The 27,373-nt window shown below is 36.3% G+C and overlaps 1 protein-coding gene across 1 annotated transcript in view; it reads left to right on the top strand.

Annotated features, from left to right (window-relative positions):
- The window catches only part of LRP1B (LDL receptor related protein 1B), a gene marked incomplete at both ends in the record, with an annotated part of 111,617 nt that overhangs the window by 63,820 nt on the left and 20,424 nt on the right, over positions 1-27,373 (top strand). The window contains 13 exons of the mRNA XM_057386638.1: positions 535-648; positions 833-982; positions 3,556-3,678; positions 5,378-5,497; positions 6,834-6,962; positions 8,058-8,180; positions 9,497-9,637; positions 10,795-10,982; positions 12,449-12,632; positions 13,958-14,043; positions 17,573-17,695; positions 21,420-21,601; positions 21,884-22,083. Of these exons, the coding sequence (XP_057242621.1) occupies positions 535-648; positions 833-982; positions 3,556-3,678; positions 5,378-5,497; positions 6,834-6,962; positions 8,058-8,180; positions 9,497-9,637; positions 10,795-10,982; positions 12,449-12,632; positions 13,958-14,043; positions 17,573-17,695; positions 21,420-21,601; positions 21,884-22,083 (1,863 nt within the window). The remainder of the gene's footprint in view (positions 1-534; positions 649-832; positions 983-3,555; positions 3,679-5,377; positions 5,498-6,833; positions 6,963-8,057; positions 8,181-9,496; positions 9,638-10,794; positions 10,983-12,448; positions 12,633-13,957; positions 14,044-17,572; positions 17,696-21,419; positions 21,602-21,883; positions 22,084-27,373) is intronic.

Genomic DNA, 27,373 nt, shown 5'->3' with positions numbered 1-27,373 from the left:
TATAACATGAATATTTATATCTGTGCATCAGCCAGTGCATAAAGACCAGCCAGCAGACAACACAAATCCTGAATTACAATTCAGAAATATTGGAGAGGATATTATTCCACAAGATTTATATCTAAAATCCATATAGCTGTAGTAACAAGCAATTTTTTGAAGGCACCAAGTGATTTTTAATCATTTGCCTAAATATAAGTAGAGAGAAAAATATATAGGTAAGAACCTCAAGTTGATTTTACAAAAAATAAATCTGAGAGATTCATGGATCATGCTGAAAATGCTTCTTCCTTCCTCACATAGTATCTGAAAATGAGTTGAATTACCTACAGACACTTTTAGGCTAAAAAAAAAAAAAAAAATTACGAACTTATAAGGTATAATAAACTCAAAATCATGTGTCTGCTGGAAGGTACAGCGTGTTCTGAACGTCTCATTCTAAGAGGCAGAAGGCTTAGCCATCATATGTATAATGTGCATTGGAAGAGTGTGCTCAGCACACAAATTCCCATCCTTTCTGCCCATATGTTCCAGACTCCACGTGCACCTCGACAGAATTCCGCTGCGCAGATGGGCTTTGCATCGGGAAATCGGCGCGGTGCAACCAGATCATTGATTGTGCAGATGCTTCAGATGAAAAGGACTGCAGTAAGTTGGGTTTTGTGYTCCCTCACAGCAGCTGCTCCCTGATTATTCCTTGTTATGCAGCGGTTCGTGCCCGGGCGTTGCTGCTTGAGATGCCAACAAGAGTTTGCGCGAGCTCARCGTAAAAATTAAACTCTGCGGTTCTCAATCCGTGTTAGGTGTGTGGTAATTCACTGTCTCTTTCCAGATAATACAAACTGTGCTTACTTCTACAAACTTGGGATCAAATCTTCAGGATTTATCAGCTGTAATTCCACTTCCCTTTGTATCCTGCCAGAATGGATTTGTGACGGATCTAATGACTGYGGAGATTATACAGATGAGCTGAAATGCCCAGGTAACTGTGAAAAAGTGAAAAAAAAACCAACACAAAAAAAACCAAAACAAGAAAAAATACCTCACCAAAAAAACATAATTTTACTCTTTAAAAGAAGAAAAAATTATATTATTGGGGGGGAGAGTGTTTCTCATTGTGTTGCAAAATGCTTATTCAGTCAATACTGTTTTATTGAACAGARAGATTAATATAATTCTGAATGCAGTTTATTCACCTTTATTTTGTGTTTCATGGGATTATGCAAATTATTACAAATYAATGCTGATTTTTATTTCTCAAGCAAACTGTAATGTCTAGTTTTCTGTTTCCTCCAGGTTAGGTCTGTCATTTATCATTTTTATTTAAGTAAAACATGWGTCATTAAAATGTCAAGCTCATCAAGCATCAGCATAATCACTCAGGAGCTTTTATTAGCTTCTGCTTTAGTGGGTGGTATTTCTTTTCTTGCTGACTTGTTTTACTTTCTCTTTTATTTGGTTGAGGTCCTTGGAATAGGCTGCCAGGGTAGAATCCAGGGTTATTGCTTTTGTGATAGTTCTGGTTTTCAGCCAGGAAAAAGGAATCCTGACAACTTTAGCCCCAGACACAGGACTGAGGTTTTTGCTCTCTATTCAATGTTAACCAATTAATTATTCACAATATTAGATTCTCACGTAATGAAGGATGGCATTTATGTATTTGCTTCATTTTTATACCCTCGTTTGAGTTTGAGAATATTAAGTACAAATTGTAAACATTTTTTTATTTCTATTTGTTCCTATAATTGACTTATTCTAGTGTGAAATTGACCCCTTGTTGTCTAATAACTCTGTTTCCTCTAAGAACTAGCATTTAATAAAGTAAAAAAAGTAATAAAGTAAATGAATATTTATTAAATAATAAATTTTATTAGTTTGTAAAATTAAAACATCTAGTATTATGTTTTTCAATGCCATCAAATTCTTGCTTACTAGTGGACGCAATCTGATTATTTCCATTTAATATTCTCTTTTTCTGTGCGATAATCCTGTTGTGCCAGCAGAATGTTCTATTAGGATTTTCATATTTATTCTGGCAAATTTGTTGGCCAAAATATTATCAGGATCCAGAGAAACCTGGGACTTCAGCAATACTGTCAGCCAACCTGACATTAAGAACTTCTATCAATCCTATAAAATAGATGCATGTTTAAGTTATAGTTTCCATTCCAATCTCTACATTCTCCAGATTCTCTCTTAATTATGTACAATTTATTGTATATAACCCTTCATTAAGCTCGAAATAGCTTAGATTTACTGTATTTCCWTTCAAAGAAAGGGCTTTTTCCATACCAAGGAAAATTTTGAGGGCAGTGTGCTATAGCTCCAGTAAACTAATGTTGCATAAGTACACTAATGTGCATTTTATTGCATTGTCCATTTATTTGTATTACCTCTCCCTGAATTTCAAATGTGTGCCAAAATGTTCCATCATTTTAATGTGTGACTAATTGCCTGGATCATTCCTCCCTTTACTTGGATCCCATTCCCACCCAACCTCCATGTGATTTCCTTTGCCATTTCATTCAAAACCGACCAACTTTGGCACATTAAGTTTTTGAGTGTTGTTTCTGTTATGAATATTGCAATTCCCATTAGCAGTTTCGTTCAGTGTCATTGTTCTTACTGAAAATTGCAGCAAAATTCTCATGTAGAGTTGCTCAGCTTAAACAATCCTTAATAACTACCAGGTCATCACCAATGTCCCAGTTCTTCCTTTGTTCTTTTCATTCATTCATACAGCTGTAAAAGCCATAAATATGTTAACTATAACTTTACTTTTAAAAGAGAGGAGGCTGAAAGCAAATTCAGTACATTGAGGGAATAATAAAAACCATGGCAGAGAGTTTCAGTAGTCTCCAGTGCTTGGAACTCTGTCCTGCATTTTCCCAGGACTTTGCTTAAGATTTTGAAGAAAAAGCTGTTATAAGACTAATTAATATTTGTGCCTGCATCATGAAACTCAATATGTGCCATGTTTTCTTTCCTCACATCTGGTTTCTAAGCATCCATAAAGTAAAATTTTAAATGACTTTCAGATTCTACAAAATAAAAAAAGACAAGGGAGGAGTTTTTAATTTCTGCCTAAGTCTGCAGCTCTGGTTCTGACATCACTGGTGTAGCTCCTGTTAGTTCATGCATCAGATTTGTGGCTTCTCCCAGTGACAAAAATACTGTCACAATTTAATTATCTTGTAAACGACAGCAGAGAGATCAGAAGGGCAATTTCTTCAGCTGGTRTAAAACAACAAGCAATGTTGACCTGCCTGACCTCAAAACCTGTAAACTGAGCTACTTTCCTCTGTAGGCCTTTTGATAAAGTTTGAAGCTGTGTTCTGATTCTCCTCTGAAAAACAAAACAAAGCAAAGCAATTTCAGCTCCCTAAACTACTTAGCTACCACTATTTGTTAATTCTTAAGCACTTTTTTTTTTTTTTCCCATTTTTAGGCATAAACACTTTGTCCATCARTGTTCAGGATTTTAGCAGAAATGTTTTAGGCTCCTAGTCATACTAGTAGAGACCATTTTACATTACATTCTTTATTTTATCACAGTTCAAAACAAACCCACATGTGAAGAAAATTATTTTGGTTGTCCTAGTGGAAGATGTATTCTGACCACCTGGCTTTGTGATGGGCAGAAAGACTGTGAGGACGGAGTTGATGAGTTGCACTGTGGTGAGCATTTTATCTTATTTGTATTTTTGTAGTCATTAGTGTGCTTTGGAAACAAAGGAGTGTGCATTTGTATCTCAGAGATTATAGAGAAAGGTCTTGAATGTTGTATTTTCAGATTCAACTCTAATATTTCATGTTGTCAATACCTCAGATTCTGTTTCATGTGAGAATGAAAGCCCTACACTGTTTTATCTCTGAAGAATATTGGGTTTTTTTACAGACTTTTCTATTATTTTAATATTTAATAATTCCACTTTCTCTTCACAACTCCTCATTAGAMGATTTTATAGATATAAATTGAATCACTATCTAGACCCCTACAGGAAATACCCAAACATCAAAGTAGGCATTCCTTTGCATCAGAGGCCGTACAGATATGATTACTTAAAGTAATGACAAAAATGATGTAAGTAAAATATACTATGTGAAGTGGGTTACGAATCTGTTCTCTCTCAAATCTTTTCAGATTCTTAAATTCTACCTAACTGAGGCACACACAAGTTGGTTTTATTCAGTGTGAGAGCTGATCATTTCAGTGTGTATGGATTACCTGAATGGATTACTTTTATAATGACATTGTACCAGTAGAGCAAAAAGTAGGATCAAATGTTCCTATTTATTATTTAAATAAAACCTGAAATTTGGGTTTTATTTTCTGAGTTTTTGTTAGTTTTTTGCTTTACTTCTTAATATGACTGAACCTTACATATTACTCTCTTTATAACCCAGTTCCTATTAACATGCTTCCATATTTGGGTTGCAGTTACATTGCCTATATATTTTTATTTTATTACTTCAAAATTAGGAACTGCTGTGCACTGTGACAATCAAACTTTTCTGTTGGCTGCATTCTGTTAGTGTTTATGTTTCCAGGTTTTATGCACTTGTGTACAATATTGTAATATGTATTAACTGATTTTTGTGGGCAAAAGGAAAGGGGGTTAAGTCAATTCTGTTTTCCCCAGTGATTGCTCTTACCCATTTTGAGATAACTTTTGCAATGCTTTTCTTTAAAGGAGATACCATTACCTAAASTTCTTTTTAATGTTAATATTAAAATTTCTTATAATCAGTTGCACCAAAATAAACTTTATTCTTAAAGAAAGAATTCTGGGAAACATGGAAGATTTGGATTTTKCAGGAAAGAATAGAATTGATTTAGGACAGTTGTGCAATCTGATTTTGAAGTGTGGAMGTTCTTATTTTCAATGTATAGAAAAGATTAACTGGGACAACAGGAAGCAAGCACAGAGCAGTTTTTTTTCTTGTGAGAGGAAATAACAGGAAGTCTTTAAAAGTTGGAGTTAAATGCTGGAATGCCAGTAGGAAGGCTCTGTTGGAAAATTTGGACTGTGCCCTCTCTGCCCTACTACCCAGATAAAGCAGTTCAGTGTAGTTGTAGTATCTGTTAAATATGCAAACCAGACTTCAGTTTTTACAGTGTTTATCCTCATCCCACTAACAAAATACTTGAAAACATTGGAATGCATTTGGAATGTTTCATTATTTTTATAAATGTGTTGGTGAATGCAAGTTCTATGGCAAACTGATAACATGCCAGATAACAAGATTAGAATTTTACTGTATTGGAGGAGAGAAAGGAGCAGGGCAAAAATTCCTGAGCTGTGCTTGGCAATKCAGGGAATGCAGTGATGTTGTGACCCTAACAAATGCAGGGCCTGCTGTYTGTCACCCCCAGATTCGTCCTGCTCCTGGAATCAGTTTGCCTGCTCTGCCAACAAATGCATCTCCAGGCAGTGGACCTGTGACGGGGAGGACGACTGCGGAGATGGTTTGGATGAGAGCGACGCTGTTTGCGGTGGGTTGGGTCATTTTTGTTCTGTATCGTGTCACATTGTGCATAATCAATAATGATCTGAGGAGGTGCTGGGAAGGGAAGAGTTCCTAAATCCTCCCTCAGCCCCTTCCAACCAGCAGACAGATTCTTTTTTATGAGAACCGTCAGATTTGTGTGTATTCTGTCAGTAAATTTACAAATGGCAAACCAGAATGGGTGAAAGGACAGCCAAYCTGTTCTCCAGTTCTTATCCTTGAGGTAAAACCCCTGCTTGAGTTTTCATCTCAGTGCCAGGTGCTCAAAGGATCCTAAAGTTATATTTCTGGGTTTTTTCCTAGCTCTTTCATTCACTCTAAAATTTTGTATCCCACAAGAATATATTGCGTGATATTTGTCTCGATTTCTCAAACCCTTCCAGGTGCATAAAGAATTGAAAATTTTGGTTTCATTCTGGGGCTCAGTGGACTGGAAATGTGTTTGACAAAAATTCACAAAAGAAAATCACATTGTGTCAAGTCATGCTGTCATAATTTAGTGATTTTTCACTCTTAAAAAAATCAGTATTTATTTAACATGAAGATCAATTCAAGAAATATCAAATAATGGTAAATGAGTATAAGTAAGCAAAAGTTGCTCCTTTTGCATAAATAAGACAGAATTTTTTTTTTTTAAAGTACTTTTATATTTTATTAATTTCTGATTAAAACTAGTAGAAAATACACTGTCTCCTTTTTAGTGAAGCATATTAAACTTATTTAAGAGAGCACATTAAGTGATGAATTGCACAAAAATTTACTTCCAAATGGACTAAATGTAAGCCTAGGATAAAATATTATCTAAAGAATAGCCAAAAAAAAAAAAAAAATGTCAGGTAACCAATATGTTGAGTTAGGTGGATCAGAGCTGTCAGGTATTTTTTTACTCCCACTACAGCTGTAACTTGGTACACATTGTTTTCTTCTGTGTGGGACCAACTCACAGAAATTTTGAATGCCTTTGGCTTCCCTGCATAGAGTTTGGTGATGAAGAGAACATGGGGTTTGCAAGATTTGTTCCTTCATTCAGTCAGTCCAAACATGCAGTCAAACTTACTGACCAAAACTGGTTCGAAGAGTTATTCTGCTYATCAATGTGGGAAATTCAGGAGCCTGAATAAATGAAAAGAATGGAAGAAATAGCAGATGGTCAAAATTGTCCTGTGAAATAATCCCGGCCAGGTTTATCATAATATATGGAACAGAATAATCTCTGAGCTTTATTTTAAATAAACCCCGTATCATAAAACCATCACTTAGGGCTCCCAGCTCAGGAGATGGGCTGGCCCAGTGCTGAAGACCCCTTTTCTGTGTTCCTGCAGGCTCAGTGACCTGTGCAGCAGACACCTTCAGCTGCCTGGGCTCTCACGCGTGTGTCCCCCAGCACTGGCTCTGTGACGGCGAGCGCGACTGTCCCAACGGCAGTGACGAGCTGTCCACAGCAGGCTGCGGTACGTTTGATGTCCACAAATTGTATTTTCGTGCTGCTTTTGCCTTTGTAATGTCCAGCTGCTGTTTGTGTCTGTCATAACAAATGATGCCGTAAGAATTTTTGGTTTCTGTTCYTCACGTATCTGTGGCTTTGGGGAGTATTTCCAGTTTTCTTAAGTGCTAAAAAACTGTGTTGCCAGCGTTTTAGACAAAACATTGCTCTCCACTGGAAAATCCAAGGACACTTCATTGCCTCAGAGCCCCAAAATCAGTCTCACACCCTCCTCTTGCAGAGATTTCTGGTGCAGATTGACAGCTCACRTGTGAGCACACGGAGCAGGATCATTCCCAGCTCTGATCAGCCTGACATCTCCAGGCTCTGCTCATGCACTGAGGCAGCAGATGAAGATCAGGATGTGTGTCACGTCACAGATATTGTCCTGGTGTTTTTCTGGGGGAAATTGGCACATTATTGACTATGCAGTTTTATTGCCCTTCCWGAAGAAAAGGCTGCTGCTCATGTCAGGGAGGTTGTGCATCAAGAAGGGAGATGCAAGTTCTGTCTTCAATTTATTCTGGATAATTGTTCAGATCCTGACATCTCTTGCTCTGTAAAGTATTACTCCCAGTCTCCTGAGAATTGTTTCTATTAACAGTGTCAGGAGTTCAGTAATAGTTCCATTGGAGGGGATTGTTTTATTAATGTATCAAAATGGTATAGAAATAAATTCTGTGTATTTTGAGTGTTTATGGACATTAAAGAGCATTTGTTCAGGAGCAGAGTAATGTAAGAAGGACATCTCTACTTGCCAGATGTTCTTTTCTTCAGAGCTATTCCTTAGATTAGTTGTAGACAGCCTCAACTACTGAAGCTTTTCTGTCTTGGATTAAAGGAGATTTTAGCTGTCTTTACTTGTGTGGCTTTCTTTGTGATGAGTAGGTTTTTCTGGTATTGAATTGTGCGATGTTTTTTATCTGACTAAAAATTTATGGTTATTTCCATTGAATTCACTCAGATTCACTTCTCATTTCATCTTTGTGTAAGAAAATTGGCTGTATATCTGATTGTTCTCAATTTCTTTTTTTTTTCTTTTTATGTGCTGTATTTCCCTTAGCTCCTAATAACACTTGTGATGAGAATGCTTTCATGTGCCACAACAAAGTCTGCATTCCCAAACAGTTTGTTTGTGACCACGATGACGACTGTGGAGATGGATCAGATGAATCTCTGGAATGTGGCAAGTATAACAAAAATAGAGTGAACAGAACAATTTCAGACTCTTTACTGTAAGGCATTCCTCGGGCTCTAGTAGTTTAAGGCATTATTGAAAAAGAAAACTCTTCGTTTTTTAAAACAGTTTTGATTTTCACTTTTAAATTATGCATTAATTAATATGGCTTGGAACTAATTTGGATATGGGGCTACAGCAACAGATTATTTCCTGTAATGTCTTACAGTTGATTGCTAATGACATTTAACATAATTTTTTTAAGTACATTCTAGAATTTCTTGTTTATTAAGTATTTCTTTATTATATGTATTTTTGTCTTTGTCTCTCTGTGTGGTTTTTTCAATCATGTTATGAGCATGTTTGTCATGATTATCACTGCAGTTAAATAATATCAACTAAAACAGTATGTGAATGTTTCACTTTCACCATGAATTTAGGGTTTTTATATTATCTGAGTTTCTGTATAGTATATCTGGACCATACTCAGAAACGTTACATAAATAATATTTATGAAAAAACATAGGGCAAATATTCCCTCCAAAAGGACAAATTGGTGATTGTCATGCCTGGTATTGCACTGTTTCAATCTATATTGGTTATTTACTCTTCAATTTGCTTCAGAAATGAGCCACCACCAGAAAATAGCTGGAGAACAGCTGTGTATTTTAGATGTCTTTGTTGTGCATAAATGATGTGACTAGAGACACAAAGCTTGTGAGAAAAAGCGTGTTTATTGATTTATTAATGACAGATAATTACCAGGAAACCAGTGAATTACATATTCAGTATCATTAACAGCAATGCAGTGGGCAAATCACAGCTGCAAAATTTATAGATCTTAGGGGTTTCCAGACACTGTTTTGTAGTTACTCCCAAAACGTTCTGACCAGTCTTCAATACCTKAATAAATGTTTAGAACTGTACAGTCACAAACTTTGGAAATGTGTGTTTGGTGTGGTKATGATGATTTGTGTCCTGCATGTTTTAAAGGGAAGGAACACATCTGTAAACATGCCACAAAAATTTTTTTGGGGCTTTTTTAAGCTATTTCCTAATAACAGGAATAAATGAAATAACACCAAAAAGAGAATATATTTATGACAGAGCTGCACAGGTATATTTCACATACAGATATGTACCATGATTGTGTGGAGCTGCATAAGAGAATTTTGATTTCTCTCTTTTTTGGTGGATACTCATGCATAAGCATACAACACTCTGCATGTCTTTATAGAAGAAAAAATGGGTGGTTTTGTATTACCTCAAATTTTTTGTTGAAATTCTGACACAAAACATGAGGTCCCTGGTTGCTGTATTTGTAGGGTACCGTCGCTGTCGTCCTGGGGAGTTCACCTGTGCTGATGGAAGGTGCCTCTTGAATTCCCAGTGGCAATGTGATGGGGATTTTGACTGCCCAGACCACTCTGATGAGGCACCCATCAACACCAAGTGCAAAAGTTCAGGTTTGTGTGTAATTTTTTGAAGTATGTGTGAGCTTGTGACCTTTCTTTCTGGAGAGTGATGGTTTGGGGTTGTGAGTCAGCAAATGTGAAACCTGAGTTTTATGAAATTCCCAGTGCTTTCTTGGTGATATTGCTCATGTCTTGCAAGGAGAAAGTGTTCTGTGCATCCTAAACCTCAGTTAACAAAGTTTAAGGCACCATTTCCTATGGAATAAAAGAACAGACAGTTCCTTAATACATAAATCCTGCTAAAATAGTAAAATATACTAAAGTACTAAAATAAGCTGATATTAATGTAATAATTTCCAAAGGTTCTAGCTTGCTCCTRGTGTTTTCTGTGTTCAAAATATTCATCACACAGAAGGAGATCATACAAAATGGGATGTAAAGTTGCTTTTGCTATAAATAATAAACACTGGTTTAATTTTATTAGTAAATTATTGACTGAATGCTACTGATTTTAKTGATATTTCATGCTTGCATTAATACGCTGGCTGAGGTCTGCGTGGTTTTTGAGAAGGAAATTACTCTTGCTCTGCATTTGGTGTTGTGTTATGTGGCTTTTTGAAAAACCAGTTCTCCCATCTAGACCTTGGGATTTACTGCACTGTGGCCAAGGCCTTTATACCAATTTTTGATAGAAAAAGATCATCTGCTCTGAGGTGAGGCAGTGTGCCTACCTTATATTGATTTAAATGTTGTAATTGTTATTTGGAGGAGCTGAATGAAGCTGAAATTATGTATTCAAGTTTTGCCAAACAGGGAAAAACATGTGGGCAGGCCATTAGACTAGGAATATGCTGGAATTCAGTCACTCAACACCTCAGCATCCACAGTGGGGAGAAATCAGCATTTTTTTTAACTTTTGGAAACTGTAGAACTGTGTTTTGTGCAGAAATGATGTAAAAGATTCTCCAATATATAAAAGCAAATACATAGGGAGAGTTATGAGTTGATGTCTTCACACATTTTTTCAGGAGAGGAATAAACTTTAAAGATGCTGAAAAATGAAAAGTTATTATAATGTTATCAATAAGGAATAAATATTTGTTACACAATCGTTTCCTCTCACATGCACACAGCAGCTGTTCCATGAGAAAATTAATTCCAAATGCTAGTTGATGACACCAAGTCATGTTTTCTTTTTTGTTTTCCAGAGCAGTCATGTAACAGCTCTTTTTTTATGTGCAAAAATGGCAAGTGCATTCCTCAAAGTGAGGTTTGTGATAACAAAGAAGATTGCAGTGATGGCTCTGATGAGAAAAGCTGCCACATTAACGAGTGCCTCAGCAAGAAAGTCAGTGGCTGCTCWCAGGATTGTCAGGACCTTCCTGTTGGATACAAGGTGAATAACTGCAAAATGTGCTGGAATATAATGCAAGTTTTTAGTTCTTAAGTATGTAACTATTGCATGATTATCGTAAAATTCCAATGTGTGGTTCCTCCTGTAGTAAAGTATCTTAACTGCCATAATAAGAACAGTCAAATTTTTATTTCCTGTAAGCAAACAATTGCAAATTGTATTAAAAATGGTACAATAAATGCTTAAAAACGATAGAAAAGATCATGCAATGCTCTAAATACAACAAATCATATTGGTGTATACAGAGCATTGAAAATGAATTGTGAAAACCAATACACAGGAGTGAACAGCAGCAATAGTGGTTTTCTCCAATTTATTTTTTTCCCCGAGTCAGAGACTCTTACAGAAATATTTAAACAAAATGCTATCACCTCCATAGGAGAATGAAACTGTTTATTGTCTGGATGTGAGGATGTTTTTCGAATCACCTGAATCTGCTCTTTGGCCTTGACCAGTAGAGAGGAACAGACAGCAGCAGCCTGTAAATAGTAGCTAAAAATAGAAAAGACTTTTTTCCGGGATTTTAGCTCTGTAGTAACCCTAACTGCMCTCCTAAAGTTTCATCTTTTCAATTCAAYGTTGGCYCASTGAGAGCTAAATAAAATCTGTCCASCATGGCTTAGGTCTGCAGGTATTCAACCCTCTGGAACTGTGAGAGTTGAGACAGAGACTCAAGAGCTGTTGGRTTCAGCAAAAAAAMCAACATTTCAGTTGAAATGGTGTAGAAAGCACGTCCTGGATCTCTGCAGAGAGAAAGAGAGAATATAGGAGAGGATATATGACACAAATTTTTCTGTGGATAAAATCTATACCCATTTCAAAACCCATCTACCCAGTTGTATTTTGCATCTTTCACRTTGCCTTGATAAACTTGCCATGATTGTCATCAGACCTGAAYAAAAGTCAGGGAAACAGARAATATCCTGAGTTAGAAGGGAYSCACCACCAGGAATTCTCCACCTCCAGCTCCTACTCAGCCTCAAGAATTCTCATTCACATTTCTGTGTTGGTTATACAGATTGCTGGGTGATAGCAATGATTCCAGGAAAAATAATTCAAAACTGTCTATMTTTACCAAAAACCACACGTGTAATTGAAAATTAAGAACTCCAAAGGGTTCACCCATCACTATTTTTGAAATTGTGTGGTTTTTTTTTTCTTTCCTTCAGTTAAGTAGAAAGAATAATTATTCATTCTACATTTGTTCATTTTTGTTGGTTTTTTTTTTTTTTTCTTTTTTGGGAGGGAATGGTGGTTAGGATCACATCAGCAATCTGAAAAGAAATGTACGTGTGCCTCCCTGTAAACCATCCAAGCAGCAATGTAATTAAGTTGTTACTTGAAAAAATGAGATACATAAAAAGTTTATGATGCTAACATATTCAGAAGAAAGTACACACAGATGATAAACAGAATTAAAAATGAATGTATTTGGTTTTCTTTCCCAGTGCAAATGCTGGCCTGGATTCCTCCTGAAGGATGATGGCAAAACATGTGTAGATATTGATGAATGCTCATCTGGATTTCCCTGTAGCCAGCAATGCATCAATACCTACGGAACCTACAAATGCYTGTGTGCAGAAGGGTATGAAACACAGCCTGATAACCCAAATGGCTGCAAATCCCTTTCAGGTATTACTATTTAATGTTTTTATAATCCACAGCTGTATCCAAATCATTTGTGAAAAAAAAGCCTTAGCCCCCGAGGTCTGTGTTACCTTTCTGTGCAAGAGAAAAACAGAGTTTATGTTGAATCTGCTATTTCTTCAATATAAAAGAGGAAAAATGGGATTGTGTCTGCATGTAATAATAATTTCTGGTTTTAGTATGTGTCATCCTCAGCTCATTTGTAGTAAATAGGTGCAGTAGTTTTTGAGAGTTTGAATTAATAACTTTATTTAGCCATAGATCACTCAGAGGAGGAGGGGAGCTGGAGCACATCAGAGCTGCTTTTTGGAGTGTAATGCATCARAATTCCAAAGTGTCCATGGCAAAGCTGTGGTGCTGTGGCAGGGATGGCTCTGCTGCCAGGAGGGGCCAACATTTGGCCTAAATGCTGTTTTTTTGGCATCATTTGCCTTTACAAGAGAGCAGAGCATTGCAGCCACTCTCCACAGACCTCAAGTCTGAGGATGATGCCTCGAGTCATCTTGGAAATGAAAAGCTTCCTAAGAGTTGAACAAAAATGAAAATGTAAGAGCAGACTAGCTGGAGGACACATTACATTCTAGAGTGCATGAGCAGTAGATGCAAAACTTTTAATAAATTTTTAATTATCATTGGTAAGTTTTTTTAATATATTTTGGTTGARGTCACTCTTAGCAGAGCTAAAATAAAGGCAGCTTTGAAAAAAATTGCTATTAAAAATGTCAGTGTCAGAGATATTTCAGTGATTCATGAATGAGTATCTGAAGGTAAATATTTCTTTATAAACTAGAAGATCAAGGTTAAACAAAGTTGAATCTGCTTTCAGTTCAGAATTAGAGAAACAAGGTTTTTAGGTTTTTATGARTATCTGTTTCTTTCTCGCTGTGCTGTTCAGAATAATGAAATCTCAAAAAGCATTGATCAAAACATGCTCAGTTTGCAACCTTAACAATTAAAAGTCTGTTATTTTGAAAGGAAATGTTGAAATTAAACATATGGAATGAAATACATTTCCCATTTAATCTCTGACATTAAATTAGGATAAAAGACAGTATGGTTCCCATATTACAAAGGCAAAAGAATTAAATTGCATTGAAAGATATACTAATTGATTGCTTTGTTCATTTTTATACTGCATCATTGATCTTTCTTGGAGCATTTGAATGTTTTAAATATTTCTTTCATCCATAACATTGATCAGAGCATGTAACATTTATTTTTCAAACCATCTGTATTTCAGCATTGTATTCCTGATTTTCCATAAATTAACGTAAAAGCTAGTCTAATATATTCTTTCTCCCGGGGTTTAGATGAGGAACCTTTCTTAATTCTGGCTGATCATCATGAAATAAGAAAAATTAGCACTGATGGATCCAACTACACTTTGTTGAAACAGGTATAACCGTAGTACCATGCTCTAAGTTTAATTCAATACTTTTATTTTTTCCTAAAGTTTGCAACTGACAGAAACATCGTCCTACAATTGGCATTGTGTGCACTTCAGAACAACTGCAGTACCTTCAGAGTTATTACAATACTTTAAATTGACTATTTTGTCTGGATTTGACATGATTTAAGCTCAGGCAGTTGTTTCGTCAGTCATTCTGATGTACTAAAAAATTATGTTATTTGTGATCCTGTTCCATCACAATATGTTTTGTGCAATTTGTCTATTTCAGTTTGAAAAATGAACAAAAAACCCCACCTATTTGGCCATGTTTCATTTGGTCTACTTACTGTCATAATCTAAATCTATTTTCAGACAGACAATCCCAATATTTACGGTATTACAAAACATGAAGTTTTATCGTTGTATAAATCTAATTTTTTAAGTTATTATTCTATTATAAAAGAGAAAAAAAAGTGAAAAACTGCAAAACCAGAAAGTCACCCAGTTAATACAGAGCTGCCATTTTTAGCAGTGTCTGCTCTCCTTCTGTGCTTCACCTAAGTGTAGTTATTTACCACAGATTAGATTTCCAAAATATGTTTTAATTAAAAATACTGATTTCTTTGATTGCTAATGGATAAATTGTAGAAGGACTAGGAAATTATTTATTGCCCRTCAATATAATTTTTAAACTTCTTGTGTTGCTTGTGGAGACCTGAGCACCTTAATGTCACAAGAGAGGTGCTCAGGTCTCCACAATAATTATGAAATTAAACATCTTGAATTAAACACTGACTTTATTTAAGCTTAGCAAGCATTTTGAAAGTCTGTCTGTTCTCCTGAAATCCTTCTGACTCCCTCTCATTTACATCTCACTGCCCCTCTCCTCTTTTCCTGGTGTACCTGTTCATAGAAGCCTGTGAAAAGAGGGGAGCAACGGAATTTTCTTCATGGTTGGTACTGCCAGATGCTTGGAGCTTCAGCAGTGCTGAATTTGGSTGAATTTATTGGGCTCCTGTTTGGTGTGTTACTGCAGCTCCAGCCATGGAAGGAAAAATGTGTTTTCCACATCCCATTAATTCACTGGTCTGAGAAACACCTCTGCTATTGAACCTACTGGTTTTTGCTCCTACAAAGGCAGAATTTGATTTGAAAGCCAAAGAGGGAGCTTGAGCAGCAGAACAGGGGGGTTCTCTCCCTCCTTTAGTCCTTAAATGATRATGGATTTGGCTCTTTCCTGGACATGTACCAGATGATGGCAAACACCAGAGTGGCTCTGGCAGAGGAGCAAACCCACCCTATTGTCTGTGTATTTGATCTGTGATTGCCATTCTAACAGTTGCTCATATGAACTCAGAAAAAAGGAACTGAAAGTAGGAGCTCTTTCAGTCTTCTCTGAGTTATGTACCAGCTTTTGCCTCTATTTTTGTGTTCTTTTCTTTTTTTTTCCCAAATACACATAAACAGCACAACTGTTTGAATTGTGTCTCATGTATCTTCTTTGCTTTCCATTTCCTTCACTCCGAGTCATCAAAACCCTTAGGGTTTCAATAGGCAGAGTAGAAAATCTTCCTCCTCATTATTTGTGATTTTATCTCAGCTATTTTTTTTTCTTTTTTTTAAGTGGGGCACTAAGGGAACAGAAATCACAGCCAAGGATATCTTGTGTGCTGTGTGTAACAGAAACAAACCCACAGGTTTAAGATGAGAGACTGAGGCAGCTGATGCCATTTGAAAACTTCTCTGTGTCTCCTAAAAAGCAGATTATGTATGAAATKACAAAGAATTACACTGTGAGGGCTTAATAGATATATATATATATGTGTATATGAAAAAAAGAGGAAATTATATCCGGACAGAAAACTCCATTACAGTTGTACAGAAATATTTTACCTGCAGTTGATGTTCCAATAAATATTAAAATGAAACTGACCCAAAATAGCCCTTGAAACCAAAGATTTAAGGCAGTCAATCCTTTCATTGGTCTCCATCCTTAGGAAACTTTTTAAGTGTTATGGAATTTTTAATTTTTTTTCTTTTTTTTTTTTTTTACAAATTGCTGTCTTTGATCTTTAGAATGTTATAAAATTGTATTAAATCGTACTTTGGCTTAATTCAACTGTTGTCTCCTTGGTTAAGAATTTGGGGTGGGGGTTTCTGTGTAGATGTAATTGTACTAATAGGAAAAAAAGAGACAGGAAAAGTGTTTTGCAGCCCAGTTGTGACTGCCACAGCTGCAGCTGGCTTTGTGAAACTGCGTGCATGTATTTGATAGTTTTGAAAAATGAAAGTGGTCCTCCTACACCGAACTGTTTTAGGCTTTCTTTAACGATGATTTGTGCAGCCTAGCTACTCTTTGCCTCTTCATTTTGATCAAAGATAGATTTACAGTAATTACACGGCAGTAGATGGCGGATAATCCGTGTATCAGTTTCTGTACAATTAAATATTGTTAGTTTTAGTTGTTTATTGCAGAGCTGGCGGGYCCAACACACCCCTTCTCAGCAGTGAATTACACTAACGAGGGAGGCTGCTGATCTACCTGAGAGCAGTGTCACGGGGCTGATAAGGGATTTGATAACTGACTTTGCGTTTGTAGGAGGAGCACAAACCACATYGCTCCCTTCTACCACTGCTGCTCCTATTTCATTGATAACCACAGCCCTGCATATCAAGAATAATTGTGATTTCACTGCATATCAGAGCACTCAGCAGGTTATGGGGCAGATAAGGAAATAAAAGCATCATCTGAACTCAATCCCSTCCTTTCTTATCTGCCATTTGGGATGAAAAGCCATTATTGTTTGAAAATCAATCATGAAAAGCCATGATTGCTCCTCCCAGCCTGTTGGAGCAGCTCAGATACAATCACCACTCTTTCTTAAAATGTATTGGCTTTGTAATTGGAGCCATAGGAGACCCTCAGATGCCTGCTGGATTTCCAGATTTCACATTTTTTTGCATCTACTTCCACTTTGTGTATTCACACACACATATAGAAATATATATACACAGTACCTATAATATAGCATCTAAGAATTCAAAACCTCCTCATTCAGGAATTAAGATTAATGTCTTTTTGCACAGCATCATTTTGAATTCCTGATTAATTTATATTACTAAGGGTTTTTTTTTTTTATTATTTAAATATCATAAATATTATGCTGTTTCTGGTTCTCCCACCTAGTATGCCAAAGGTAGTAATTGACAGTGAAACTGAGCAAAACCTAAAGTTATTTACTGCCAAATTATATTCAAATAAGGGTACAAAAAACCACAGCAGTGTTTCACTTAGTTTCATACATCATCTGCATTTTTGAAGTGAAACAGTTGATTTGTCACCATATTTATTTCTGTTACAATCTTATTCTGTTTGTAATGTAGGGAAAAGAGAGGGAAGTGCTTCAGAAATATACAGAGAGTAAAATAAAGCATTATGAATATTAAATGTCTTTTGCATTCTGAATGCTGTCCAGCAGTTTCTGTTCAAACATTTGAATAAATGGACTTTTTTCTTTTTTCCTTTCTGTTTTAGGGGCTGAACAATGTGATTGCAGTGGACTTTGACTACAGAGAAGAGTTCATTTATTGGATTGATTCCAGCAGACCAAACGGCAGTCGCATAAACAGAATGTCTTTGAATGGAAGTGACATCAAGGTAATTGGGGATTAATAATGYCACTATTAGAATTAAATTTTTTTGAGTGTTTTGGGAAATGCTCCTTCATACGTTTAAYCCAGATTGTGAGGCTTTGGTGTATGAATACAAACACAGCATGAGCTAGCAAGTCCTGGTAAAATTTAATTGCATTTATATCTTATTTGAAGTAAAGATAGGGACTAGGAGAGCTGTATTTAGGAGTTAAATTCCTTATGACTTATTTGACAGTTTACTGAATTGGCAGTTCCATGTGGTTTACAGGGCCAAAGAAAAAAAAAGAGCTATAATTAGATGTAAGATGTATAAATAGCCTGGTGTATTGTTTCTTTCTTTAAAATTTCCTGTGATCTTCAGTTTGGTTTTGTGTCACCTCCACTACATTTAGAATTAAAATAACTCTGTGAAGGGTAAAAGTGCACTCCCATTTCTGCACAGCCTGTCTGTTCTGCCTCCTGAGTGGATTAAGTTCACAAATCCACTCTTAAGCATGTTTGTTGACTTATGTGAACATTTTTTTCCAGAACTGGTGATAAGCAGTAAGGAATTTTTGTTTATTCTATTGTGTCTGACCTTCTGAAACACAGAGTTAAATGAGCAGTAACATATCCTGTGAATTTTRTTCCCTCATTGGGCACCAATAAATATGCAGAGAGAAAAGATTTGTTTTTCATTCACAGCTTCATGCATGGGCTGACACATCCTCAGCACATCAGCTTTGGTCTTTATAAATTGGGGTTTGAAACTCAATGGCTTTAGTTTGAATCCTTCATACTAAAATAATTGTTCTTAAAACATAAAGGTAAAAAAAAATACAAACAAAACAAAAAACAAGTGGATAAGCAACTTGTGGCACTCTGATTCCATTGGAGTTAAAACTAAAACCCAGGATGCACTGAAAAGTTTTACTGAGTCCCTGTGAAGGGGAAAAAAAAAGAGAAGACAGGCAAGTGTGGGGTTTAAAATCCATTAAATCCTTGAATCATATTTATTGCCTTCAAACAGCTTCCAAAGCATCCTCCTCATCTTCTGTCCCTTCTGGATGAATCAGTGCTTTATAARGGCTGGGGATTACTCAGATTCTTTATTTCTAATCTGAAGAATTTCAAGCAGAACAAAGAACTTTTCCCAATCAAAAAATGTATAATAACCAGGTACAAGAATGCAAAAAACTCCTATTGCAATGACTCCTAGTGACTCATTAGTAATTTCGTTTTTTAAGAAAAGGTTTCAGAAATTGAACAAAAATTAAAGAAAATTAGGATAAGGGCAYGGAGGATATTTTGTTTTTTCTGTCATTAATAATGTGCACAAGTGTCATGTTAAAGAAATTTTTGCTCAAATAGGATGCCATATTCAAAACAAATTATGGAAATAAGTCCCATTAATCTTCATGCAAAAACCTGCTTTTTCTCTGAAAGTTTAGCCCAGATTTGCCCTCTGAAAGCTAAAAACAGGTGAAAAAAAATTAGCAAGAATTATATATTCTAGCTGTCTAATAGTCTGTCAGTAACCTTTTATCCAGTGCCAAATTTTTATGTCTCTTTGACTTTTTATTATTTTGCCACAGGACCTCATAAATAACTGGCATTATTCAAAACAAAATTATTTCAAATGAAGTTATTATAATTATTTATTTCATTATTTAAACACTGATGTTGTTCTTTGTTATCCTGTTTGCATGTTTTAATGTTTTTGGTTTTTGTTTTTTTTTGTCATGAGAGAGAGTTTTATTTTTTTTTCCCCTGAAGTATGAATCTCTCATTTTAATATCTTCGCACTCATGTGACTCTTTGCCATAAATAGATCCACTATCAGTGTAAGTGATGCTGTTTGATGCATTACCTCAGATTCCTCTTGTAGGAGGAGATGGCATTTCCTCAGCACACCAGTTCTGGCTTTCTTGCCCTGGGAAGTTTGGTGGGATCTTTTTATTTTTATTTTTCTTCTGCATCTGCTCGTGGAGGAGATATTTATGGAATTGAAATGATGACTTTTTCGCATCAATGTGTTCAGATATCACCATGGTGTTTTGTGTGGAGTTTAGACTCAAATGTTTGCAGAAAATGCTGTAGAAAGCTGTGCTGGAGCACATTCAGTGCCACACTGGTGATCTCAGTGACTGGAATGTGTTGGAGTGACTCTCCAAAGGAAAAGGCATCAGAAAAAAACACTAATTATGCTGTAGTGTGGTATTTAGATGGCTGAATTTCTAAATTTTCAGAGTAATCCATTTCTACATGAAATCTCCCTTGTTACAATGCAGCAGTTGCTGAATTACACATTTATAAACTGGTGGAGCTGGTAGAGTGAAGGTGTTAGAAAATAAAATATCTTATTCCCATTAAAATATCAGTGTATGCCTGAATTCAACTTTTAAAAAAAGATTTTATAAGGTGATAAATTACATAAGAACCTGAGAAGGTGCTTTTACATATTCATAACTATAAAATTGATTTAAGGTATCTCACCRTATCCCTTCTTATCTTGAAGGCTTTTCTGTATCTTCAGATGGTAAATAAATTTAAAATGAGCACATTCAGTTATACATAATACAGGTTTACAGGTGAAGTTTATACTCTATTGCACATGCTGTTAGTGATGGAGATGACAATAAATTGGACTGTACACCGCAGTAATAAACCCATTATTAGTGCTTAAGAAACCTCATAAATTTTCAAGTATTGCAGGGTTTTTCTGCAGTTCTAGTTGCGCAGATCTAATCAGGAATAGAATTAGTCAGGAATAGAGTGAGTCAAGATAGACCTTCTCAGGAATGGCATTTTCAAGCCTAGAAGRAACTGGATTCAAATGATTGTGAATATTCAAATATTACTGAACACTTGACATGAAGTGCTCCCAGACAAGCAAGGCTGAGTCATTGAAATCATTATGAGATTTGTGATCRTGGTGTCTAGAGGAATTTGTTCAAGTTCCAGAATTTTCCAAGTCATCAAAACCTCWGCAATGACACATCCCTGTCAGTGGTCTGTAGGCTTTCCAGGAGGTGACTAAATTATTTTGTCTCTTAAAAATTTAGTCCTTTTGAAATTTARCTAATTCTTGGGGAGTTYCTCTTTATTCTGCCGCATGAATGTYRGAAATAAGAGCTCARAATTTACTTTCCAAYGAGGAATGCTCRTCTSTGACTCKCTGAGTGCTCTTCCAGGCTCTCTGTCACGGTGACATATGGCACTAGTGTGACATTAAAATGAAGGATATGCTGATGGAGCCTGGTAGAGAAATGGGGAGCTGAGACGCAGATGTGTTCAAGGGCACRCCGTGGGGAGAGAAGCCTCATCTCCACTCTGCTCTGTGGAAAAAAAAATAGAATACTAAAGGGGAAAAAGCTTGGTTTGGATTGATTAGTTTTCTTCTTTTTACATTAAGAGAAATACTAGAAATTTAAGATGAAAAATGAAAGATCCGAAGTTTTTAAAAGTTTGTGCATCGTGCAGAGAAGATGGCGTTTTGCTGTTCCAATATCATGGTACTCTCCATTCTCCCTTTCTAGGGGAAAAGTGTCACATTGTCAGAGCTCCTGAAGAAGTGTCATTACCTGAGAAGCCTCAGTGTTTAGCAGTGAATAATCCCCGTTTTTCACATGTTGTGTGTCGCTGGATCAAATATCAGTCTCTCAATATTCTGTTATCAGTAACTCTTGAATTGTTGTTCCTTTCCCCAGTGTTTGGATGAATAATTTATATAATTTTTGCTTKTCCAGGTAATCCACAATACAGCTGTTCCCAATGCCCTGGCTGTTGACTGGATTGGGAAGAATCTCTATTGGTCTGATACTGAAAAGAGAATTATTGAGGTGTCAAAACTCAATGGTTTGTACCCAACGGTCCTTGTGAGCAAGAGAGTGAAGTTCCCCAGAGATCTGGCCTTAGATCCTCAAGCTGGGTATGAAGCAGCCAATTTTCAATAATTCCTATTTAATCCTAATTTGATATTAAAATATTTTTACTGAGAGTTTAATCATTGAATACTAAAATGGTTTGGGTGAGAAGGGACTTCAAAGCTCATCSAGTTTCATGTCCCATGGTCTGGGACATCTCCCACTATCCCAGRTTGTTCAGAGCCCTGTCCAGCCTGACCTTGGACACTTCCAGGGATGGAACAGCCACATCCTCTCTGTCAGTTATCTATGGATCTACTCCATCTGCTGTGTTTTTTSTTTTACAGATATTTGTACTGGATTGATTGCTGTGAGTACCCTCACATYGGCCGTGTTGGGATGGATGGATCCAGGCAAACTGTTGTCATAGAAACACAGATATCCAGGCCCATGGCTCTGACCATAGACTACGTCAACCACAGACTGTACTGGGCTGATGAAAATCATATTGAGTTTTCTGACATGAATGGGTCTCACAGACACAAAGGTTGGTCAACATTTTTTATTTTTTTTTAATCTTTGATAATTTTTAAATCGCAGGTGCTTTAGGTGTTACGTATAATTATGTAAAAAACATAGTTTCAAACATTTTTGCGACATTTCTTGAGGTGTTTTCCTTTTATCACTGTTATAAAAGCTGCTTTTCATTTTTCTAGATTGTTATGGATATAAATAGTTTTGAAACATGCAGTAGTACATGTTTGTGGAAAAAAATGTCAAGTGGAAAAAAGAAACTCTAGAAACAAACTCAGTGAAATGAGGGAGCCCTGTCAATTTTGGACGGTGGCATATATAGACATGTTCTTTATTTTAAAGTCACAAAGTGAGTGAAACTTGGTGTTGAAAGGAGAAGGGATATATCCTGAGTGCCATGTGTCAGAACACGGCTAAAAGCAGCCTTTTCTCCTACCTCAGAAAGCCTGGAAATGCCCATTAATCTGCTCAGCATGAGACCAACATTGCAAATGTAATTTGGGGCTTTCTTGGTAGATGGGTGAAATAATAAYTTCTGAAATACTTATGTAATGAACTAATCTTTATCCCTGTGTTTTGCTTCTCACCTGACAGGTAATTAAAAGGCTTGTGTCATTTATCTAGAAAGTATTAAAGAAAAAAAAAAAGTTCTACACTGTGATGAATAGTTCTCATATTCCAAATCGTATAATTAAAGATCTTTCACTTTAATTCAAATATATGAAATAGTATCAGTCTACTGGGTTTTTGTTGGGATTTTATTTGAGATGAAATTGTTACCTGAGCTCCTTCCACGAGCTTTATCCAAGCCTTAGAACTGCTGCTATGATGGCAAAACTTCACAGATTTTGGTTTGTTTTTTTTTATTTTTATCTCATATTGGGTGCCTCAAGGTTTTCTCCAACGCACAGTTCATGAAACAACTACTTTATTTTCAGATCGAAGCTTCACCGTGAAATAAAWTAAAAAAAAAATTAAAAAAAAAAAAGAAAAATAAAAGCAAAACAAGTTTTTTAGGCCTTATATTCATGAATTGTAAGTTACAAACACATCATGAATAATTCAATGGCAGTTGTTTGAGATTGTAGGTTGGAGACACCATAGCAGTAGCTATGAGAGCTGTAAACATTCCCATTAATCCCAGCCCTAATGTCCCTGGTTTTTTGGGACAAACATCGGTCAGTTGTAACCTGCTCACCTAAGCAGCACATTCCTGCTGACAATCTGCTCTTGTGACACTTGAAGCAAAGCTCCCCACTCTTCCTGATGGCATTCCTTGGTCTGCTGTCCTGCTATTCCCATTCTCACAAAATTATCTTCTTACTCTTCTTTCTGGATCATTCAAAGGAAACGTAAATAATAGCCAGTGTTTCTCTCTTAGCCCTAAACTGATTGCAGTGGTCAAACTTTCCACAGTTTTCTCTTTCAGAATTTTTCTTTCCCAGACAATGTCCTCCTGTCTCTAAACTCAGGAGATTGCTGCAAAATTCCAGTCATACCATCTTCGGTATGATTTGGTCTCCAATCTGTGGGGTCTTCCTGCACAAATGGATGAAATCAGCTTTAACTACTTTATATTCACTGAGTTAATGTCTTCCCCTAAGGATRCATGATCCTGGAGAAGGAGGAGATTTGTCACAATGCCACAGCARATTTATCCAAATTTGGTGCCAGTGAAGAGTTTGAGGCAAGCTCCAAAAGCAGTAGTGACTTTGTGTAAGCTGGTGCTGCGCTGCCTTTGAGGACATGTTCTTTGAAGTCCAGATGGTGTATAAATATTCAAACCATAGAAAACGAGCTTTGGGAGAAAGATCCTGAGGTATTTAAATGATGTGGAAGCATGATTTTCTCCTTAGCTAATCATCATAGAGGACAAGGTTGGAAAAAACCTCCTATATCCCCTAGTCCAACCTTTCCTGGCAAAAGCCTGGTCTAGGTGACCCAGAGCCCTGGCCAGCTGCATCTCAGAAGTGTCCAATTCACCATTTCCCTGGGGATATCATTCCAGTGGCTGATTCTTCTCATTATGAGAAGTTTTCCTCTTGTCTCCAGTTGGAATCTTACCAGGAGTAACTCATTTCCATCAGCCTTTTYKWTGTAAAAGGGGARTYTCCTCTTCTCTGCAGCCCCYCTTTAAAAGCTGGAACRTGKTGGTSAGGTCTCCCCTCAGYCTTCTTTTCTCAGGAGTGAAAAAACYSAGTTCTSTCAGCYTTTCCTCACGTGGCAGCTKCYCTGGATCATCTTTGTGGCCTTTCTCTGGACCCTCTCCAGCCTGCCCACACCTAATGCCATTTGTCACTTTTTGTTATCGGGAATTTCACTCCAAACATCATTACCAAATCAAAATGAAGTGTTAGAAAAGTTTCTGTGGATTTAACAAATAATTGGTAGAATTCTTGGAGTCTGAAACAGATGAAACAAACCCATGGGTGCTCCAAGGGGAGCTTTGAGAGTTTTGCAAAGTCCACATATAATGATCCATTTCCCTTTAATCAGTCTTTTTCCTGCCTCCCCACTTTCTCCTGGAACAACCAACCAAATAAAATTTTAGTTTCTTCACAGTTCAGCATGATAYTAGAAATATTTTGGAAGATGAAATTTAGTCATTGTAAAATAATTATTTTAATAGGGGAAACTCAGGGAAGTTCAGTGTTTGGAGCTGTGATCCCCTCTGGCTTTCTGRTATCTGTAATTCCTGTTGATAAGCACTTAAATGAGAAAGATTAGGTTTTATATCTTACGATAATTGTGTTTCTTGAAGGCATTTTTTTTTTTCACATGGATTTCATGGTCTGTTTTCCWTTGYCATTTTGGACATTTTGTATTGTCARAGTTAACTAAGGGAKGGGTGAGTTTGCTGTTATCCTTYGTGTTTKCMAATGGAGAAGGGAAAAGGCACAGGTGTTGTGACCACAAAGTGCATATTCATGGATGGGAATGTTGTTAGTGATGCAATCTGAAGTGTTAGTAATGGCAAACTGAGCATTTTCTCACCGGTTTCTGTGACCTCTGAGGATAAGGCTTGCTTGAAGTGAGGCTTTTTGTGAAAATAATGGTTTTCAGATCTCAAATTATCTGTTAAAAATGTGTCACAAAATGCCAAAGAGATTTCACAATACCCAGCAAATAACTAACTTGTCAGAATGAGTGGATTTCATGTCATTAAGGGATATTATGGTTTGAGACAGTACAGTGTTCTGTGCKCCACATCAGATAATCAGATAAATTTAGGATAAACAGAACAATCTTAGGTTAATTATTGACACRCTGTCTGTTAAACCAAGGAGTGTTTATTACATGCAGTGGGAGCTTACATATATTTAGATCTCAGCGTTAACACTTCTTTTCAGCAAGTCTGGGTTTTTTTTGTTTGTTTGTTACTTACGAACCTTAAAGCTTTTACAGGAGAAGAGAACATCTGGTACTTTCCTCTTGTAAAGTTCCTCTGCATTTCAATAGAGAAATGGGCTTTTATAAGTGCCAGGAGAGTCCTAGTAAGAATTTTGAAAACATGCTAACTAGGCCAGAAATCTTRGAGTACTTGGGAGCTCTTCTTGGCACTGGGGCAGGGATGACCTTGCTTAGCTGTTTGAAGTTTAATGCTTGGTTATGTAAACTGYCTTTAGAGCTCAGCCAATTTAACACTGCAGCATTCACAAATGTTACACACTGTGAATGATTAGGCAAGTATTGAAGCACTAATCTGGCTAAGCACTAAGCTGGTTTACTTATATGAGCTTTAAAAAAAGAAAATTAAAAGAAAAAAAATTAAGAATTTGTCAGGTTTAGCTGCTTTTGGTTCCCACTTCCCAGAGGAGATGCAAGCTTCAGAATTCCCTGGGTACCTGGTAGCTTCACGCAGGTTTTCCTGTCCTGCAGAGCTCTTAAACCCAGAGGTGCCTGCAGTCCCCCATTTCACTTTGAAGATGAGCATTTCTGTATAATGCAACTATAAAAGRTGATAGTCCAGTTTAGGAAGCACAGAAACTTCTCTGAGATAAATACTCAAACTGTGTCAAGTCGATACTTTATACTCTAAAAACAAAAGTTGAGCACTTCATTGCTTCATCTGACAGGGGCATGTAAATTAACCARTGAAAAAGTCTTGATGTTTAAATAAATTAATTATTTATAAATTACTTCTTTAGCTGTAATATAATTAATAAAGAATAAATTTCCTATACTATCTCAGTTTGAAAAAACACCCTGTTCTTGAGACTTAGCTTCAGCCTGGTTGTTTGCAAGTCTCAGAATTGGTGTTTATATGCAAGTTTGGAAGTAAAAAGTACAAGRGGTTTGGAAAATATAATCTTTTTTTTTTTAACTTTTTAACTCCTGTAGTTTCAAAAGTTGTTCATTGTAAGGAGTTTGTAGATAGAAAGGAAATATTTGTGTCTAATTCTGAACTCTTATAAAACCAGAGTTTTATAGGAGAGTATATCCAGTCATTTATGAAATTGTCCTAAGGTAGAAGTGTTTAGCAGATTATAGAGAACAATTTCTTCCTGGTTTATACTGGAAGTTTTCATAGTCCAAAAATCAGAGAAATCTGAAAAGAGGATTTGTTTCTCACAGCAGATGAGAAGTAGTTTGGACATGGCAGTAGATTTTTTTCCCAACTTTTGAGCAGTCTGTAGAATTACTCATTGTGGCCACATCTGATAACACAAACTGATAATTGCTTCATCTCCATTATTGCCTTCTGGATTTCATAATTGTTCTGATAAAATTCTCCAACCCATGTGTCTTCCTGAATCTGATTATTCTATTTTATTGTGTTCCTTCTTTTTAAAAGGATAATATTTAGGAAAAATGACTCAGATTCACCTACATTAAAGGCAATTCTCMCAGTTACATTGCTTTAGGGTTCCATAGTCTCCAGTTTATGGAGCCCCATTTATGAAGATTGCCACCAGGTTGGTTTCTGTATATTCAACTGGCTTTTGATAATATGCCCAAATTCAATTGCATCATAAACTTCTGAAAATAGTTTTTTCTACATGCTCATTAAAAACTTAGCAAACATTCACTTTAAATTTCCACATGAGCTGGACATGTGTCTTCACAAATTTTAAGGGATGGGCATTTCTTTCTCTGCGGTTTTTCCCATCAGGGAGCAATCACAACAGAGAACATAAAGCAAAGATTTTSTGTTTTCTCCCTGTTTGAATCAACACAATGGAAAATGGGAGGATTTTGATGAAGGAAGTCACAGTGTTGAGCAGCTCCCATGGTTGCAGTAGAAGATAAATGAGATAAACCAAAGGGGCTCAGTTGTTTATGTCCTCAAACCTACATGGCAG

The sequence above is a fragment of the Malurus melanocephalus genome, unplaced genomic scaffold, assembly GCF_030028575.1.
Source record: "Malurus melanocephalus ecotype Western Australia unplaced genomic scaffold, MMel_1.1 scaffold_1019, whole genome shotgun sequence".
In the NCBI taxonomy this organism is placed as follows: Eukaryota; Metazoa; Chordata; class Aves; order Passeriformes; family Maluridae; genus Malurus; species Malurus melanocephalus.
Note: the sequence above shows the minus strand (reverse complement) of the source record. Positions and strands in the feature narration are given on the sequence as shown.